The 18,931-nt window shown below is 37.0% G+C and overlaps 1 protein-coding gene across 1 annotated transcript in view; it reads right to left on the bottom strand.

Moving 5' to 3' along the window:
* LOC107092340 (corticotropin-releasing factor-binding protein-like) overlaps positions 1-6,198 on the bottom strand; it is a 13,638-nt gene extending 7,440 nt beyond the window's left edge. Inside the window, exons 1-6 of the mRNA XM_015386750.1 lie at positions 6,081-6,198; positions 5,891-5,978; positions 4,510-4,667; positions 3,651-3,861; positions 2,689-2,843; positions 834-954 (exon numbers count right to left, since the gene is read on the bottom strand). Coding sequence (XP_015242236.1) covers positions 834-954; positions 2,689-2,843; positions 3,651-3,861; positions 4,510-4,667; positions 5,891-5,978; positions 6,081-6,161 — 814 coding nt within the window. The 5' untranslated portion in view covers positions 6,162-6,198. The remainder of the gene's footprint in view (positions 1-833; positions 955-2,688; positions 2,844-3,650; positions 3,862-4,509; positions 4,668-5,890; positions 5,979-6,080) is intronic.
* Between the last annotated feature and the right edge of the window lie 12,733 nt (positions 6,199-18,931).

Genomic DNA, 18,931 nt, shown 5'->3' on the forward strand with positions numbered 1-18,931 from the left:
GGCAGAAGTTTAAACTGAGCATCAGAATACAGAAGAAAGGAGATTTTAGGGACTTTGAAAGTATGTGGCACAGAGTATTCCACTGTGCGTGCGTCTATCTATCTATCCATCCATCCATCCATCCATCCATCCATCCATCCATCCATCCATCCATCCATCCATCCATCCATCCATCCATCCATCATCTGACACATGTTTGGGTTATTTAGAAAATACGGAGACATTTAAAATGTCTTTGTTTTAACTGCTCTCTAATAGTCATGAGGGAAACACAAAGTGTTCTATATAAAATAATACAAAAATATCTTCTAAGATAACATTGTTTAATGTTTCCTTTTTTGAGCCATTCCATAAATCTGAAATGTAACCTACTAGCAGTGCAAAACGCATAGTAACATGACTTCTTTGATCATATTGCTATTCAAAAAATAAATAATACATTTTGTGAGCATTTACAACAGAGAGTCCACGTTGGATCTGTTTTTCAACAAAGAGAATAATTAATAAGTGCTTTGGTTATATAAAACCAGCATAAAATGTCAAAATTTACATTGGAAATGTTTGGGCTTACGTCATGTGGCATGTTATCATTTTGAAGGATTCCATTTCTAAATCGTCTAGCAATTTAAAAGCATTGTTCACTGCTGACCTGATAGCGTTTTAGAGAGTAGAAACAAAACAGGAAGCTATATTACGGTCATTATTCTGCTTTACACAAAACAGTCAGGGTATAATTAAAAATAGAAAGCTTCTGTTAAAAATGAAAGAATAGAATGCAGCTATTATGATGGTGATGTGAGCTAAAGAAATGAAATTGGATAAAGCAGACTTACCGAGCCCACTGAGGGAGAAACACAGATCGGCTACAGGGAACATCTTGGAGGTGTCTACTCCATTTCCTCCCAGCAGCTCCACATAGTCACCAGATCCTGAGCAGCCTGGCCATATCTGTCTCTGATAAAGTACACACACAAAGTAAAATGACTACTTCTATGAAGGTGGATCATTTGCAGTTGATGTCCCTTGCTGTTCAATCTTGACGTTTGTTCCCATTTAAAAAATGTGAACAGTGTATACATTTTGGAAGATTCACAGAAAACTTCTGCTTCACAGCAGCACACATCCGTTTGGCTGTGATGTCACAGTTTTGTTTTGTTAAAAATGTTAAAAAGATGACTCAGAATAAAATTTTAATGCTGTATGAGTTGTCTGTTTTCTTTCCATGGTGAATAACTCTTCATAATTGCATTCCAGCAGTCTTATTTTTTATTGTCATGTCAATACTAGTGGTGCAGTTGTGTTGATTTTGTTGTAGTGACACATGTGTAGTGCACATTCTGCCACATGCATGCAAACTGACAGCTGCATACATGAGGCAGGATGTTATACATATTCACAACTGTAAAATATTTCTGTATAATACAGAGCCAAATGCATGATAATGCAATACTGGAAAAAAAGAAAATGTCATGAGTTACTTTAGATGAAATAAATATATTCAGGTGTGGGATTGAGGTATGCTAACCATACAAAAATCTGCGTTTTATCAAGCAGTTATATAAAAACAACGACAGAATCTATGCCTTGAATCCTTTTTTCCTTGGAAACACATTTGCTCCATATTCATCAGAGGAAAATCCATAAATTGAAAACTTCTCTAACGCAACAAGATGTTAACTTAAAAAGTTATGACATAAATGCTTAAATATCTGTTGAGTAATCAATTGTTAAAATGGCAGAAGCTGTAAAAGTTACTTTATTTTTGTAAATTATAGATTTGTGTGCAGTAAAAAAAATAAATAGTTAGAAACCATATGTATTTTCTTTCACAATTTTTTTCTGTAAGGATTTCAATGTATAAAAAAGGCAGTAATTCAACAGGAACAGTAGAGGTCAAGGCTTGATTGACTTTTGACTACAGAGGGTTTATGTCGTTTTTAATTCTTAAAACAAGTTACCAAAAAAAAAAAAAAAATGTGTACACCCAGAAGTACAGTAGAAGCATTATTTAATTCCTAGGCTCTGCTAATCTGGAGCAAAATCAGAGAAGAAGACAGAGAAAGTCAAAGTTAAAAGGTAATTCGTTTCAAACTGCCTTTGACTGTTGAAGTCAAACTATTTAATTAGGCATCATTAATTTAAGGTTGTGGTCCAACTGTTTTATTTGTTTTATTGTATGCTTTTATCATGTTTTTATCTTTACAATTAATCTGCTTTTTTAAATCAATTTTATTGTTTAATTCAATATATACAGTGTTTGGAAACACTCAATTTATCTATAATTAAGTGACCAACAAATCTTGAAAAGAACTACATATGAGTCAGTTGTGTTTTCAGACTAAAGGTCAAAATCTGAAAAAAGTGCATTATTTACAGGCACTAATAGGGTTTGTGAAATCTTGCAAGCACTGTACAAATGTCTTCAGATTTTGTAGATGCCTTACATGCCTAAGCAACATCAAAAACTATCAGCAACTCGTTACTTTGCCTTTGATGAATAGGGTTCGCTTCAAAAAGTAAATTAAAATAAATCAATTAAAACCTTCTGTTGAAGGTGTTTTAGCAAGTTTTTAAACAAACATAATTTGTTTATAAAGGACTCCAGTACAATGGCCAAGTTTTTTTTTTTTCTTTATCTCAAACTATTCCTTCATCTACAAGAAGTATTTCTGTCAATCTGAGTCTTACCAGCGGGCTGATCTCATTGTTTTTGGCATCCCCTAAGCTCAGATCCGTGAGTCGGATCTCCACTGGGTAGATGATGGAGAAGCTGCAGTTGCGGCGCTGGTGCTGTATCACCATGGTGAAACTGCCCTCTGGATTTTGGGACATAATGTTGCAGGCTTTGCACACACAACACACAGACACACATTTTACATGAACACAAACAGGAAGAGAGGTTTCAGATTTCAAACATTTCCATCATCACCTGAGAAACTCATCATGGATACCTTATGTGACAAATTGGACATAATCAGGGTGTTACCAGGGATGAGACAAGTTAGGATAAAACATAGCTTGAACCGGTCACAGTTTATTCACACTACATTGGAACAAGCTGTAGTCAAAACATTTAGTTAATTTATAAAAGATTAACTTAGAAAGTTTTTTTCCACCCACTAATATTAATAAGTGAGCGGATTACAGTCAAATTTGTATAAAATTTATGAAAGTTTAATTATAACTACTTTTACATTAATGTTGTTTACCTTAAAATGTTTAATTCTAATCCCCTGAAAGCAATCTTCATGGGATCTTTGCATCTTTGTCTAAATGATTATGTTGCTTGGCACAGTATTAACATGGTGCTCTTTAAGCTGCAAGAAAACAGGTGCATCCTTTTTATTTTTATTTATATGATTCCCTTATCATAAATTTATGCTTGATGGAGCATAAATGTCAAGGGAGAAATCAAGCACTATCAGAAACAATAAGGAAAATTGTAACACTATTTTTTATTTTACTATTAATTATACGGACATGACTGGATGACATGGATCAAAGGCATTAAATTGTAGATGTCTTTGGAATATTTCTATTTCTCAATCAAAAAAACTTTCAGTTACTACAACTTGTCATTACCCTTTCATATCAATGAAGCTTTTTCTAATTGAACTAAAGTGAATTGAATATTAAGTTGTTAAACTCACGGAAAGGGTTGTTCACTTTTTTAACAGCAAGGGTGAAGCCACTCTCAGGGCTATGAATGCGAAAAAAGATCATGGCAACATTCTGGGAGGACCGGCCGGAGACTGTTGATGCAGCAGACGAGCAGTAGTCTGTGTAGCGCTCGTGTGGGAGGAGAGGATGGTCATTGCTGCTGGGGAACTTCTCACCTTTCAGAACCCAGCCGTCAAAAATCTAAACCAAGAACAGATAGAGAATTGGCTAAGTATAAAGCAAGGAAGATTGTTGTCATAGGATTGATGATGCTAGAAAAAAAAATCTTTTAAATCTGAGTTGACATTAATTAGATAATCTTTATTTATGATAATGGATAAACCTAAATAAGGGTTGCAACATTTCGTCTCATTATTTTATATTCAGCAGGACATGAAATGAACAGCAGATGAGAACCTGTGTGTTGGACTTTAAACCATTGGCTGTTCACTTGAAAAAACTATGATTTAATTTACTGGCTGCTATATTGTCTTTCATTCAGCTGTTTTTCCGAAACCGTAGATCATCCCTAATCCCTATTTTGAACCCAAAGAGTCTAAACATGTTCTCATTCTTTCCCTCTGCCAAAAAAACGTTTTCCAGTTTTGCCTGCTTAAACCGAAACGGAAATGTTACTGGCAGCCTTGGATCCCCAACTGAAGCTGTTTTCCTCCCACATTTGCTCTTGGGAAAGTACAGAGGCTTTGCAGTGGTATTTTCCCCTCAAACGTTGCCTTAACCCTATTTGGATTTGTTTTAATTCAATAGAAGGTGATGAAACAGAATGTGTTGAACTTACTGCCCTTTGCTCAGAGAACAGAGGTTATTTTGGCAATTGCTTGAAAGCACCTTAATGAAGTCTCCAGCACTGCAGTCAATGCTGACGTCAGAGAGCTCAAGAATGATGACCTCACTGGGCTCAGCGATGATGAAGGCAGCACAAGCCAGCTGTGGCCGAGTTGCAACAAATGTGAAATAGCCTTCAGTTGCCAGCATGTCCAAGCATCCTTTAAAAAACACAGAGTTTCAAATACTTCAGAGCGCATTGTATTTATAAAATATCCCTATTTTCTGAGATGTTTTGCTGGGAATTCACAAGACAATGCAAGTCTTTGCAACTATTTTGACCTATTTAGGATATTTTCAAACTGGTTTCACGATTATTCATGAAATTCACGGTTTCTCTATAGTTTTGTCCCAGGTTTCAGTTGCCCTTTCTATAGCCACAAATACTATATTAAAAAGAGAGAAAAAAATTAATTACTTTTTGAAATTGTTTACTTAATCAGAGAACTCCTTGTTTGATAGGTGAGCCACGCCTCAAAACATAAAAAAATAGTTTGTTCACTAAGAAAACATTTCCAAATATATACAGCAGAGCATAAGTTCCTGTTTTTCCTTCCTATTTGCTATTAAAATATAATACAGATTTTTACCTCACTGTATATTTTGTCTTTCTCTTTTTGGAAAAAGCTATGTTGTTTAAGAATACTATGAAATTAGTTGTATTGATATATGCATATACTGTATATTGGCTTATCATCAGGTCAAAGAAGTAGAGGAAAATGTATAGGTTGGATAATGCATTTTGGGAAACAGTGCAATTAACAAAGTACCATACTATACGAATCAATAAAGAAATAAACAAAGAAATAAATAAATATTTTCTCAAATGGCACTATTTACAACAAAATTAAATAAGTATTACTTATCAATAACTTCCTTTTATTAACTGCAGTGCTTCATTGGTCTATATACTTCTTTTTATAGTGTCTTTTTACAGCCAGCTTGCCTATTAGTCATCTGACTGATGAGAGGGCTGATAAAAAAAAAAAAAAAAAAACACATATATATATCAATGTGCTGCAACATGCCACCTTGGAATAATTGAACGGCAAAATATCTGTCTCCTGATGTAAATCAGTTTGAAAATGTACATTATTGACATTTTACCATATTGCAGCATATTTGTGTATTTCTGAATGCATTTTGTAGTTTTTTAATAGACTTAGACATATCTACATTGTCATTCAGATTTGATTTGCCAAATGCATATCTGGACAAGATTTTGTTGTAATTCCTCAGAATGGGCGCAGAAACAAAACACCATAATCATCATAAAAAAATTTAGTTACAGAGTTAGGAATACTTTTTAATTAAATGTAATTCGGCAAGTTTAGAAACTCTTACTCTTTAAAAAAGAAAAACAAATGTTCTGAAGGGATCTTACTAAGAGGTCGGCGAAAAATAAAATCCTCTGAGTCTCTTTTCTGGGCCAAACTGATCAGAGAATACAATCCATCCGAAGCATCGATGTCCTGCATGGTACACACATAGTCATTATAACCAAACAAACGTTTATTCTTCAAAGTTTTTGTTAAAGACTGATTTATTTTAACATTTTCAAAGTTTGATCGTACCTCGATGTAACGAGTGAGTCCAATTCCAGATAGCAGGGAAACAAGACAGAGAAAGAGCTGAGCGCGCAGAGCCGCGGACATCCTTAGGAGCGTCTCTCCACAAATGTTCTCCGAAATGCAGAAGGGACTGAGTAACTGCGCAGCCTGAGAGTACGCAGCTTTTATAGCTGCACAAACAGAAAGGCAGGCCAACTTCACAGTCACCGACTACTCAGAGCAGAATTATCATTTTTAATCAGAAACTAGAAATAGCTGCTATTTAAACCCATGTTTGAGTATTACGTATGCTTGGCGGCTTGGAAACTAATGACAGTGGATGATTTGATTAAAAGAAAAGCGGCCTCATTAAAAGTCAAGACAAACAAACAGAAGTGCCGCTGTGCATTAGTTTTACAGGTCAATGTTTGGCTGTGTAGAAAAACTTGGCTAGGGTTGTTTTTTTTGTTGTTGTATTATTTGCGTCTATGCATATGGTTTGAAAAGAAATAAACGAATCTGCAAAGAGAAGAGAAGCTGATGGGTTACAATTTCAACTGCGGCAGTATCACGTGACTATAACTGAAGTATGCAGAGCAATAAGCTACCGAGCAAATAAACTCTGAAATGCAAAATCAATACAAGTGAAAACAAGTTAGCACGTGCGTTGTGTATTTTTGCAATATTCATATTTTAACACAACAGTTGTATTCCTTTTGGGGAATTCAGTTGTATTTACATCTAAATAAGATATCCCAACATGTTGTAAAAAAAATGTGTGGTTAATTGTATATATTGTAAAATATACTTTTTGTGCATACATTTGTGCAGTTCTTTTTAACAGCTGTGGCATTTTTCCTTTCACTGATTGAGTTCTGGGAAGCCACTCCATTCCGAAGTAGGCTCCCGATCTCACTCGGTCTGAAGGGATCATTTTAAGCATTGGGGGGGCACTTCCCCCTAGCTCTTATAACTATTGGGACACACTAACCTTACACATGAATGCACAAAATTGAGTGCTAGGGACCAAATGGGACTAGGTCTTTGCCTAATGCAGCATAACTAAGCTCAGGATAACCTGAGTCAATCTAACTACAAGCTTTATCAAAAAGGAAAGTTTTAAGCCTACCCTTAAAAGTAGACAGAGTGTCTGCATCACAGACTAAAACTAGTAGTTGCTTCCACAGGAGAGGAGCCTGATAACCTAAAAGATCTGCCTCCCATTCTACTTTTAGAAATTCTAGGAACCACTAGTAAACCTGCAGATTGAGAGCAAAGTTATACAAGTCCATTATCTGAAGCCATGAGAACATCTTTAGCGACTTTCACCAGGGCTGTTTCAGTGCTATGATGAGCTCTGAAGCCAGACTGAAACTCTTCGAAAAGTTCATTATGATGTACAGTAGGTGGCCACACACTTGTTTGGAAAATACTTTCTCAAGAATTTTAAATAAGAAAGGAAGAGTGGATATAGGTCTATCACTGACCATCTGGGTCAAGAGACAGTTTCTTAAGTAAAGGTTTAATTACAGCAACCTTAAAAACCTTTGGTGCATATCCCTGTAACAGTGAGAGATTAATCACATCTAAAATGAAGGACAAGATCAAAGGGAATACTTCCTTAAATAACCTGGTTGGAACTGGATCTAACATACAAGTTGAAGGCTTAGATGAATTAATAGTTTTCCTAACTTTGAAAGTTATTTTGTGTGTGATATATCTCTGTATCTAAGTAACTCTAACTGTCTAGAAGCTTAGCATAGTTATGGCTTCTCTCTCTCCCTCTCTTGACTCTTTTCCAACTCTTACTTCTTCCTCTCCTCTCTCCTGCTCTCTTTGTCAGATGTTCAGTTATTCCTCTGCCTCCTTTAGTGATAATGTTTGTTTAATAGGGCTGCTCAGTGAAACAGTGGGTAGCACTGCTGGCTTGAAGCAAGAACGTTCGATTCCCAGCCCTGGGTCTTCCTGCATGGAGTTTGCATGTTCTCCCTGTGCATGTGTGGGTTCTCTCCAAGGACTCCAGCTATCCCCCATAGTCCAAAAACATGACAAGGTTACAGGTTAATTGGCTTCTCTAAATTCTTCTTAGCTGTGAGAGTGTGAATGGTTAATTGTCCTGTTAGTCTCTGTTGCCTTGCGATAGACTGGCGACCTGTCCAGGGTGTACCTCGCCCATTGACTGCTGGAGATAGGCACCAGCACCCTTTACAACCCCAGCTGGGATAAGCGTGAAGGAAAATGGATGGTATGTGTTGTGTTTTTTAGCTTTGGAGGCGAGGGTGTCAGAGTTAGAATACAGCCTTAAGGCTTTTGAACATCCAGGAGTTAAAGTAGGCCCCCCCACATAGTTGTCCTCCAACAGTGCCTGAGCAGCCAGGCAATTGGATAACGGTACACAGAAAAAATAGTTGTGAATCTCTGCCAACTGGTCATCACCAACCAGTCCACATTTGTAACTGATTTTCCTCTCTCATTAACACACCCACTGAGAAGCCCACTCTGGTAATTGGGAGCTCCATAGTCAGAAACGTGGCATTAGAGACACCAGGGACAATAGTAAAATGTTTGCTGGGGGCCAGAATGGGCAACCTCAAATTCTACCTGAAAGCTGCTGGCTAAGGATAAGGTTAATTACAGTAAGATTATTATTCACACGGGCGGTAATGACACCGAGTTACACAGATCGGAGATCACTAAAATTAGTGTTGCTTCGGTGTGTAAGTTTGCCAAGAGAATGTGGGACTCTGACCAGTGATGACATGTTTAGTTGAATGTCATCATTCAACTGCTGATTGTTTAGGTGGTGTCCTGAAAGCAACATGAGCTACAATAATAATTGGCAATCCTTTTGGGGAAAGCCTGGTCTGATTCTGAGAGACGGCATTCACCCCACTTTTGATGGTGCAGCTCTTCTTTCTAGGAATTTGGCCACATTTATTAGTCCTCCAAAACCCTGACCACCCAGGGTGCAGACCAGAAAGCAGAGTCATAGTTTAACACACCTCTCTGCAGCTTCTCTACTGTTACCCACTCATTACTCGATCCACACAGTGTCTTGCCCATTACCAAAATGTAATAAATTAGAGGAGAGCATGAGAATCTAATAAAAATGAAAATAATTCCAATTGGGGAAAAAGTTTAAATTATTAAATGTGGTTTATTTAATATAAGACCACTTTCTTCAAAAAGTCTCCTAGTTAATGACTTAATTTGTGATAATCAGATTGGTTAATGTTGCCTTAGAGAAACTTGGCTGCAGCACAAGGAGTATGTGAGAAAAACTGAGGCAACTCATTCCATCCATCCATTTTCTTACACGGTTAATCACAACTGGGGTCGCGAGGGGTGCTGGCACCTATCTGCAGCTGTCAATGGGCGAGAGGCGTGGTACACCCTGGACAGGTCGCCAGTCCACCAGGTTTCTTACTCTGAATTTTTATATGAGTTTTCAGAGTTCCTCTCTGATTTGGTGTTGAATACTGAAAGTGTCATAATAGTGGGGAATTTTAACACCCATGCTGACTTTGAAGGTGATACCTTAAGTGCAGCCTTTAATGCAATCTTAGACACTATTGGCTTTGTACAATTCATTCTCATCTTCATGCTTTGCATGTTGTGCTGACATATGGCATAGGATGTGAAAAAATAACAGTATTTCCTCAGAACCTTGTCCTCTCTGACCACTTTTTAATAACCATCAGGATTACTTGAAAAGATTTCTCCTCACCCAAAAGACGGTTTAACTTTAGCAAATCATTATCAGAAAGTTATACATTTCAAAGAATCTGTTTCACTTACTCTCACCTCTGTGACGGTGAGCAGTGCTGCATAGGGAAAAAGTTTAGTTTATTCCCCTACACAGGTTGATTGTTTTGTTGATGGGGTTGCTAGTTCTCTGGGTACTGCCTTAGACAACACAGCTCTTTTGAAAAAGAAATACCTTAAAAATAGAAAGCTGGCTCCCTTGTTTAATGCAGAGCTGCACACTCTGAAGGAAAATGCTTGGAAACTGGAGAGAAAATGGCGCTCCACATGCCTAAGGGAATCCTACCTAGTCTGGAAAAATTGTTTACTGCTGTATAAGAGGACCCTTTGTAAAACAAAGGATATTTCTCCTCATTAATAGAGGAGAATAAGAATAATCCTAGATATCTTTTTAATACAGTTGCCAAACTCACCTAGAGCCATAGCTCTGTTGAACCATTCATCCCACCTGCTCTTAGGAGTAATGATTTTATGGGATTCTTGATAAATAAGATTGATCTTATTAAGAAATAAGATAATTAGCACTCCTCTAACTAACTGGAAAACAAAATATCTGCTATATTCCAAAGCCAGTGATAGAATCTGTGACATTCATGCAGAAGATAAATACAATTATTAGTTAACCAGCCACAATTTCTTCTGATCATTACAAACCAGAAGGACCAGAGTGTATTCATGAAAGAAGAAAATCAAGAATCCAACATCAAACCAAGTTCTGTGATGTAATTTAGTTTGCAACCGTATTCCAAACCAATTAGTACAAGACTAATTTTCCATGTTTGTGCTGTGTGTATGAAAGGTCAAACTCTGGTGCATCAAAGACTTGGAAATTATCGTTTTGTCAGTGTCTGTGCTCATGCATCCCATAAAACAGCACTCACTTTCTCAAATTTGTCTCCCTGTGTGTGCAATTATACACAGCTAATGATGGCTGACATTTTCTCCCGCTGATGAAGGTCTTTCAAGCCACACACAGGACTGTAAACCAGAGAAAACAAAGTTGTAATGAACACAATGAATGTATACTGGAACAGAGCCTCAGTCTGTTGTTTCACAATGCTGATGTTGACCTATTCAAGGGGTATTATTGTCCTCTTAAAAGCCAGTGACCACTAATTATAGTTAGTTGAACTACAGAGTCTTTGGTGTCAGAACCTATTAGTTGCATATTTTGTTTTTGGTAATCTTAAAGATGATAGAATATCTGAACATCTGAAATGGTAGTGCAATGCTTCGTGATGTTTGTGGAAATGTACATTTTATGGTATCTTATGAGATTTGTATTTATGCTTTGGCAGTTTCATCAAATGTCACGCATTAGGTTGAGCCTTTCTCACCAAAGTAATACAACAAGGATGTATTTCATTTGATATGTAACATAGTAATCGTTTAATTTAATTCAATTTAGATTCATACATCACCAATTCACAATAAATATTGTCTCAATGGACTTGAAGCTTCGTTATATTACAGTAATACCACATCAAAACCCACAAAACAGAAAAATGTGTGAGAATAGGTTTCAAAAGTCAGATACCATCCTTTGCCTCAACATTGTGATTTGCAGAAATAGGAATACCTAGGATGGTGATATGATGTTCGCATTAAAAAGATGATAGTTTATTTTCAGTCAAGCTAAGATACAAATCCCTATCTGTAAGCTCAAAGAAATATAAATTGACACTGACCTTATAAAAACAACAGGGTGAAGAGTGTGCAAATGAGAATTTATTATAGTAAATTTTGATTCGGGCAGTGAAATTTTCTTCCAATCTTAAATTTTTACCTTTTATTATGCCAATTTACATTTATATATAAAAAAAGAAAGAAAGTTGTGTGTTGTGAAAGGGTGTGACCTTGTGATGAATAAAAACAGAAAAGCATTAAAGATTCATGTTTGCATTCTTATAGAGTACATGACAATGCTTAAAGATTTTAGACCCAGTTGAAAGTATAATTTCCATTTGTGAATATGTCTTTCATAGACAAAAAAATGGACACTCATTTTGTTTTATGACGTTTCTGTTAAAAACAGCAACAACTTATATAGCAATTCAGGATTTAGAGGCTTGCCGTTTCGTTTGGACCATGGATCAGTCTTCTGTCCCCTCTCTACTGGATTTCAGTTTCCTTTGAGATTGACCTTAAAATCATGCCCTTTGCTTTTAAAGCCATAAATCATCTTACTCCATCATATAGTTATGAACTTTTAACTGCTTGTCACATAAGGGCCCTGCACTTACTGGAGTTTATAAACCTGCTTGTCCCCAGTACTAGATGCAGAAGTTGGGCATGTAGATATTCTAAAAGTAGAATGGGAGGCCGATCTTTTAGTTAATAGGCTCCTCTCCTGTGGAACAAACCACCAGTTTTAGTCTGTGAGGCATAAAGTCTGTCTACTTTTAAGGGTAGGCTTAAAGCTTTCCTCTTGATAATGCTTATAGTTAGAGAGGCTGAGGTTGTCCTAAGCTATCTCTATAGTTATGAGTTAGTTACAGGCTTGGACTGCTGGAGAAGGGAAGAACCCCTTTTTCATCATTCTGCTTCATTCTATCTCTATTCTTCCACTCTACAATTTGTTAGTTCAATCTCTGACTTTATGCTCTCTCTGCTTTTTGCTTATAGTAGCTTCATCATGCCTGTTTCTGTTTGGCTGTGACACCATCCTGGAGAGAAATGTTAGCTGTGCTGCTACAATCAACACCTTTGTTTATAGATGTTGGAGCTTGGCCTGTTTTTCAGTGTAGTCCTGTTTCTCTGACTGTGAATAACTGTATGTTCTCTCTTTCATCCTCTGACATGGGAGCCTGCTTTGAGCAGCTTGTCTGTTTTTTTCCTGGATGAGGCCACCTGTGGAGCTGGTTGACAGCTGTCTTTCGTATCTCTGCTTTTTTCTCTATGTCTGCTTCATTCTCCATGAACTCCAGTCAGCCTCTGCAGATGGCTGCTAACACAAAGCCTGGTCCTGCTGGAGGTTGTCTTCCTGTAAAAAGGTAGTTTACCTCTCCACTGTCGCTAAAAGCTTTCTTTGTGTGAGGGATTGCCTTTGAGTCAAGGAGTCAATGCAATCAGCTGGTTTTCCTTAGACAGAACACCTTGAAACAATTTGACTGTATGATATGGTTGAATTGTGTCTGTAAAATGCCATGATATGACATGTGCTGTTAATTACGCTATATAAATAAACTGCATTTAATTGAATTCTTTACCACCAGAGCTATGATCCAGTACTGATATAAAAATCTTTGAACGACAGCTAAAAACTCATCGGTTCAAAAGGCCTTTTGCTCTTAGAACTTTTCTAGAATCACACTATTGTAACTTTTTTATTTTATCTTACAATTTTGTTGCCTTTAGGTTTTAATGTTTTTTTCTATTTTGTCTTGACATCTTCCTTTTTTATGTTAACTTGTAAAGAACAATGTGGACCATTTTAATTCTAAAAAAAAAAAGTGTCATATTAATACACTTCAATTAATTGTTATTGAGTCTTCGCCCCCTGGTGTATCAATGGGGTGTGGTTGCTCATGCACCTTTCACTGTTCAACCCCTGGGCTTTATTACTACCACCTTTCATACCTAATGCAACAGGCAGGAAAAAACCACAAGAGCAACAATTTTAGAAATGATCTGTGCTAGTTATCTCAGTGTAGCACCTCTTAAAGTCACCCAAATCCTTATGCTTGCTTATTTATTCGCGCTCTAACATATTGAACGTATAGTGCAGAATGTTCTTTTTCCAGGCAGATCATCTAAAAAAGTGGTGCTCCTAATTGTCAATCATTCAGGTGATATGTTTACATAAGGCTGTCCTATGTGCTCTTCCACAGTTAGGTATCTTTTTCTACACATATATGTGTAGTGAGATATGGTTTCAAACAGTCATTGAAGCCCACCTTTTTCACCATGGTTCTTTCAAAATGACAGAGGGTCATAAGAGAAAAAGTGTCTATGAAGTGTATGAGAAGTAAAGAAAGGCCTCAGAAGAGGCAGATATATCTCAGAATACTTTTCGGGGAGAGCTCTCATCGCAAAACATTATGGGATTTGCTATCACAGTGGCCCGCTGTTGCCATAGGCTGTCGCCACCCGGCAGTGGCAACTAATAACAAAGATGGCGCAGGCACCATGTGGTGTAGTTAAGTGACCAACGTGGAACATAGCAGTGATCATCTGCCCAGTTAGTTAACTGAGTTCGCTATAAAGTCCACTATATAGCCCCCGCTCTATAAAGTGATTGAGGGATTAGGGGGTTATGTGTTAGGGTGGACATTTGGGCACAGTAAGCTTGTATGAGCTATGAGAACAGAGACTTTATAACAGAGTTGGTACAAGGGCAAATTAGGCCTGTGTATGCTCTTGCATGCATTTAATAGTAATTCCCTCCCGGGAGTAGGTGCAAGGTTGTACATGTACTTTTTTTTTAAGTGGAGAGGGCAGATCTTTTACAAAGTAACTTCTGCTGCCATTAAACTTTACTTTTCTTTAACATAGAAAGTATTTCTGGATCAATGCTTATGTGTTTTGTGTGTGTGTCTGTCATGCACCCGGTTGATTGCAGCAGATGGCCACTCACACTGAGTCAACTTCTGCTGGAGGTTTGCATGCTCAGTGTGAGTGATTGCCACAGACTTAATGATACAATGTAATTGACTGTCCCTAGATGCTTGTTGAGAGGAGTGAATGCAGGAAACTTGGTAACTTGTTGCAAATAGACTGCAGTATTTTAAAGCTAGAATAAAATTTTATTTTATGTAACTGACTTGGAACCAGTCTCTATTATTGGAGTGAATCGGCTATATGTTGGCAAATAAAAATTTGATTATTTCAATTTCTTAAGAATAACAATTAACAATAAGTTGAAGACAGACAGTATCTCTTGGTTATTAATTATTGATTAATTAATATATCTGTGTTCTTATATTTGACACATTTTGGGGCTTATTTTGGAGAAATTGCACGTTGTGCATGCCGACTGCTCTATGTGTTCCACTGCCTGGACCACACAAGGGGAATTGCTATTTTAAGGTTAGTGGTCACTTTGAGGATAAAAGCGTGAATCGAGTTTAGGTTGCGGTTATGGTTATGGGTATGAACCTGTGATGTTTAGTTTTATGTTAAGGGTCACGGTTATGCTGCAGAAATGCATTTTAAATGAATAGAAGTCAAGGGGAAGTCTCAACATAAATAGAAAAACTTGAATACGTGTGTTATGTGTATGTATAAAACCACACAAACTTTTAAAGAGGCAGAACCAAGTCATCAACTTTTTTGGAAAGAAAACTATAGCATAAAAGAACAGATTAAATAAAAGTGAAATGTGATGAGTGAACTGACTACATTTACTGTTTGTTTAGGTAAATATCAAACAGCATAGCGAAATATGGAGAATGGCTTGATTAAGAAAGAGTAACTGAAGCAAAATGGCATATGAACAAAACTACAACAATACTGTATTACAACAAAAGATTAATATTTTAAAACAGTTAATGAAGAGGTAGCCAATCCTTTTGTGTTTACTGTGATATGTCTATTTTCCAAATAGTAAAATTGGCTCTCGTCAGTTTTTTTTCCGTATATATGGCTTTCAAGGACTGCATCAAAGGACACTTATTATTTTGATAATCTAATGACATTTAACCTTTGCAATGATGTTTGTTACGGTCACTGACCTCTAGGAGCTCTCTTCATGAGATAGCTCTCTGTTTGTGTTTCAGGTCTCCCTGGCTGTTACAGGTGCAATGCGTTGAAGCTCGTCAGCCACCTCATAAAGAGCTTCAACCCTAAAGATGTCAGGCCCCCTTCTCTTATTCACTGGGCCTTGATCTGAAGTGATCTTGTTCATTAGCTGAATGTCTCTGTGTGTGTTTAACATGAACACACACAGAGACATTCAGCTAATGAACAACATATTTATATGGCACAGACGTGTTTGAATGTAAAACACTACCAGTCTGGACAGCCATCCCTTCCTGATTGTTGCATGTGACCTAGTTTCTGTTTGCATAACTTACCATATGAAAAACAAACAAACAAGAAAACAACAAGTTTAAAATACTGCTCATCCAGATTCTAATTAATTAATTTTGTTCAAAGTTCACCACCTAAACATTTTTTTGAGCTGAATTTCCAGTCACTTCAGGCTTATTAGGTAAAACTTAGTATTGCTTAGTTACTGTAAAAGTAAAAAAACAAAAACAAGTAGCTCTATTCATGAATGTGTCATGACTCAGAACAGAAAGACCCAGGCATGACAGACAGTGGGATATTTCAAAAAGCCTTTATCAAAACAAAGGGCTGAGGATCTGCAGTAGCAGCAGCTAGGGTGTCTGAGGCTGGAAACTCTGGAGAGAGGAAAACAACGGTTAGTGACCACGTAAAACAGAGGAAGATTATGAATGTGAGTCACTAACCTGCTATACAAGTTCAAGTCCATAGTCAGAGAACGAGGTAGGATCCATCCGTTGGGCTGCCAAAAAGATTCAGCGGGTGCCGCCCAGTGTGTCCCAGATGCTTCAGCCCCAAAGAACATGCAGGAATCCAAAGCAAGCTCAGGCAAAAAAATCAGAACAGGCAGGCCCAGAGGTCCAGGAGTCCGAAGCCAGGTCAGGCAAACCACCCAGACGGGACAGGCACACTCAGTGGTTGAGATGCTGAAGAGGTCAGGATTAGAAAATCAGAAAAAAACAAGGAACTTAAAACTACTCTCACCACTGGATTGAGAGAAAAATAATAATCTGACTGGATGCAAGCAGCCTAGATATAGACAGGAGCAGGTGGATCAGATGAGAGCTAATAGGAAATCAAGCAGAATTGGACAGGTAAATGAAATGAAAAATTAAGCCAGTCAACAACACTGACTGTATCTACATATAATATCATACCGTATTAAAACAAAAGGAAACTTAAGCTTAATACTCCAAAAAAAAAAGTGTTTTTTTAATGTTTTTTCCTCACCTTGTTATAATATGTTCAAGCAGCATATTGAAACTCCAGCTGGGGCAAATTCTTGATGAAAAGAAAACTAAAGTATAACCGAAATTCCAATTCAAAAACCAATTTACAAATGACTTTGATCAATACTGCGAGCAAAAAGACTTTCTGCAATTTTTCTGCATTATGGTTTTATGCAGAAACACACACAAAAAAACATAAATTCCAAATCACTGCTTTTTAGCATTCATGTAATGGTTGAACCAATGATCTGGTTACAAAGTTGTGTCATAAATAAATCCCTCTATTTTATCTTAAAAGAAGAGAGCAACATTCTACTAGATTTGTACACATTTCTTTTTTGTAAGTTTTTATAGCACTAGTGGCCCATTTTATGGACAGTAGGCTGACAGGAAAGGGGCTATGAGAGAGGGGGAGAGCCATGCTGGAAAGGACCACAGGCCGGATTCAAACCCGGATACCCACATGGGTCGTGTGTGCTAACCACTGCGCCAGCAAAGCACACCCCAGAATTGTACACATTTCTAAGATCTCTTACAATACTGATGTTGATCTACTGATCTCATCCAGTATCAATACGATCATATCTCCTGCTTCCGTATACACCAAATTTATCCAAAATATCATGTCTTCCTTCTGAATTTAATGTCATGATGATTAGGGGTCATCTTGGTTCTGTCTTGCAAAAATATTTGTTCGACAAACAGAGCTTGAAGAAATCTAATAATATTAATGGTAAAAATAAAAAATATATCATTATGTTTGTTATTAATAAAAGAGCCAGCATCATTGCTTTTTTTAAAAAGATGAATGATTTTACTGCCATCTAGAGGAAAATGTTAGAGCAAAAACATTGGGTTTTTACTGGTTTTATATTTCAACAAATAAATCTGATTTTATGCTTTAATTTAGCTGAATGCAATATTTGCAAGCTTTATATCTGCTTAGCTCCAAAGCTTTGAAAATAGAAGCAGAACATTTTGTTTTGTTTTGTGTTATGATTTTCTCTGCCGTTTGACTGTGGCCATCACCACTCCATGTGGCCAGACTTAAATAAGGCAGACTGTTGACAACAGACATTATCGTTTAACCCTTCCTTACAGCTCAGCATGCTGCCTCCTTCAGTGCACCTGCTCCTAGGCAAAGATAGCACATATCACTAAGTATTTTCCCATTGCTCTTTATTGTGTGCTGACACTCCTCTGCACACATACCCTCGTGCTTCTTGTGTGGACCCGTCTGTCAACGCAGCAGTCCAGCCCTACTCTCCTAAATGCCTGACTGACCCATTCATCTCCTGTGGGGACCATAATGAGCTGGCCCTCCCCATTTGGACCGGCCTGACAGAGAGAGATTACTTTAAAGTCTGCATGGATTTTCTCAGTTGCTCCTCCTTCTCCTTATTCCTTCTCCAATGAAAGTAGTTAAGTCAGAATGAATTAATGAGGAGCGATGGATAATGCACTCGTCTTTTAATTACCTTCCAGCAGAGTTCTTCGGAGGAAATCTGGGGACTCTAGTAGATGTTGGTCACTTTGTTTGCCTTGCTTTTACCAGCTATTGGTTTACTTAAATTTTACAACTAGAATAGATAATATTGATGCCTTGATGTGTAAGAAATGTCAAAAAGAATAAAAATGTACATATAATGTAATACTAAAAGATCATAACATAGAAGTCTATCTACCTTCAGACCCTTATCAGATTTGACTCAAGGTAAAAAAAAAAAAGAAAAAAAAAAAAGAACAAGATCCTTGATTCAAAACATGTTTCCTTTAATGTTTAATATGTATAAAATATATTAAAAATAAAGCTGGAGCTGGAATCGTTTAAGTTGGCTGCTCCTGTCTTTGGTGATATGGAAAACAATTTCACATATTTCGCATTTGTACTCCAATAACAATAGAAGAGTACCATTACAACAGACCTTTGACCATATTTGCACCTTTTTATTTTGTGTTTTTCATCGGTGTGTATCAGACTAACTGTTGTTTCCTGTGCATATCAATTATAACAACAAGGTGATATTCTGCAGGAAATGTTCATCTTCAATAATCTGAATAATTTGAATAATCTGAATTGGATCTACTTATAGTATTACATTTCTGGACCCTTTATACAGTATATTGCAAAAGACTGTTTCACCTATAATCACT

This window comes from Cyprinodon variegatus, unplaced genomic scaffold (genome assembly GCF_000732505.1).
Source record: "Cyprinodon variegatus isolate N-32 unplaced genomic scaffold, C_variegatus-1.0 Scaffold17, whole genome shotgun sequence".
Classification (NCBI taxonomy): Eukaryota; Metazoa; Chordata; class Actinopteri; order Cyprinodontiformes; family Cyprinodontidae; genus Cyprinodon; species Cyprinodon variegatus.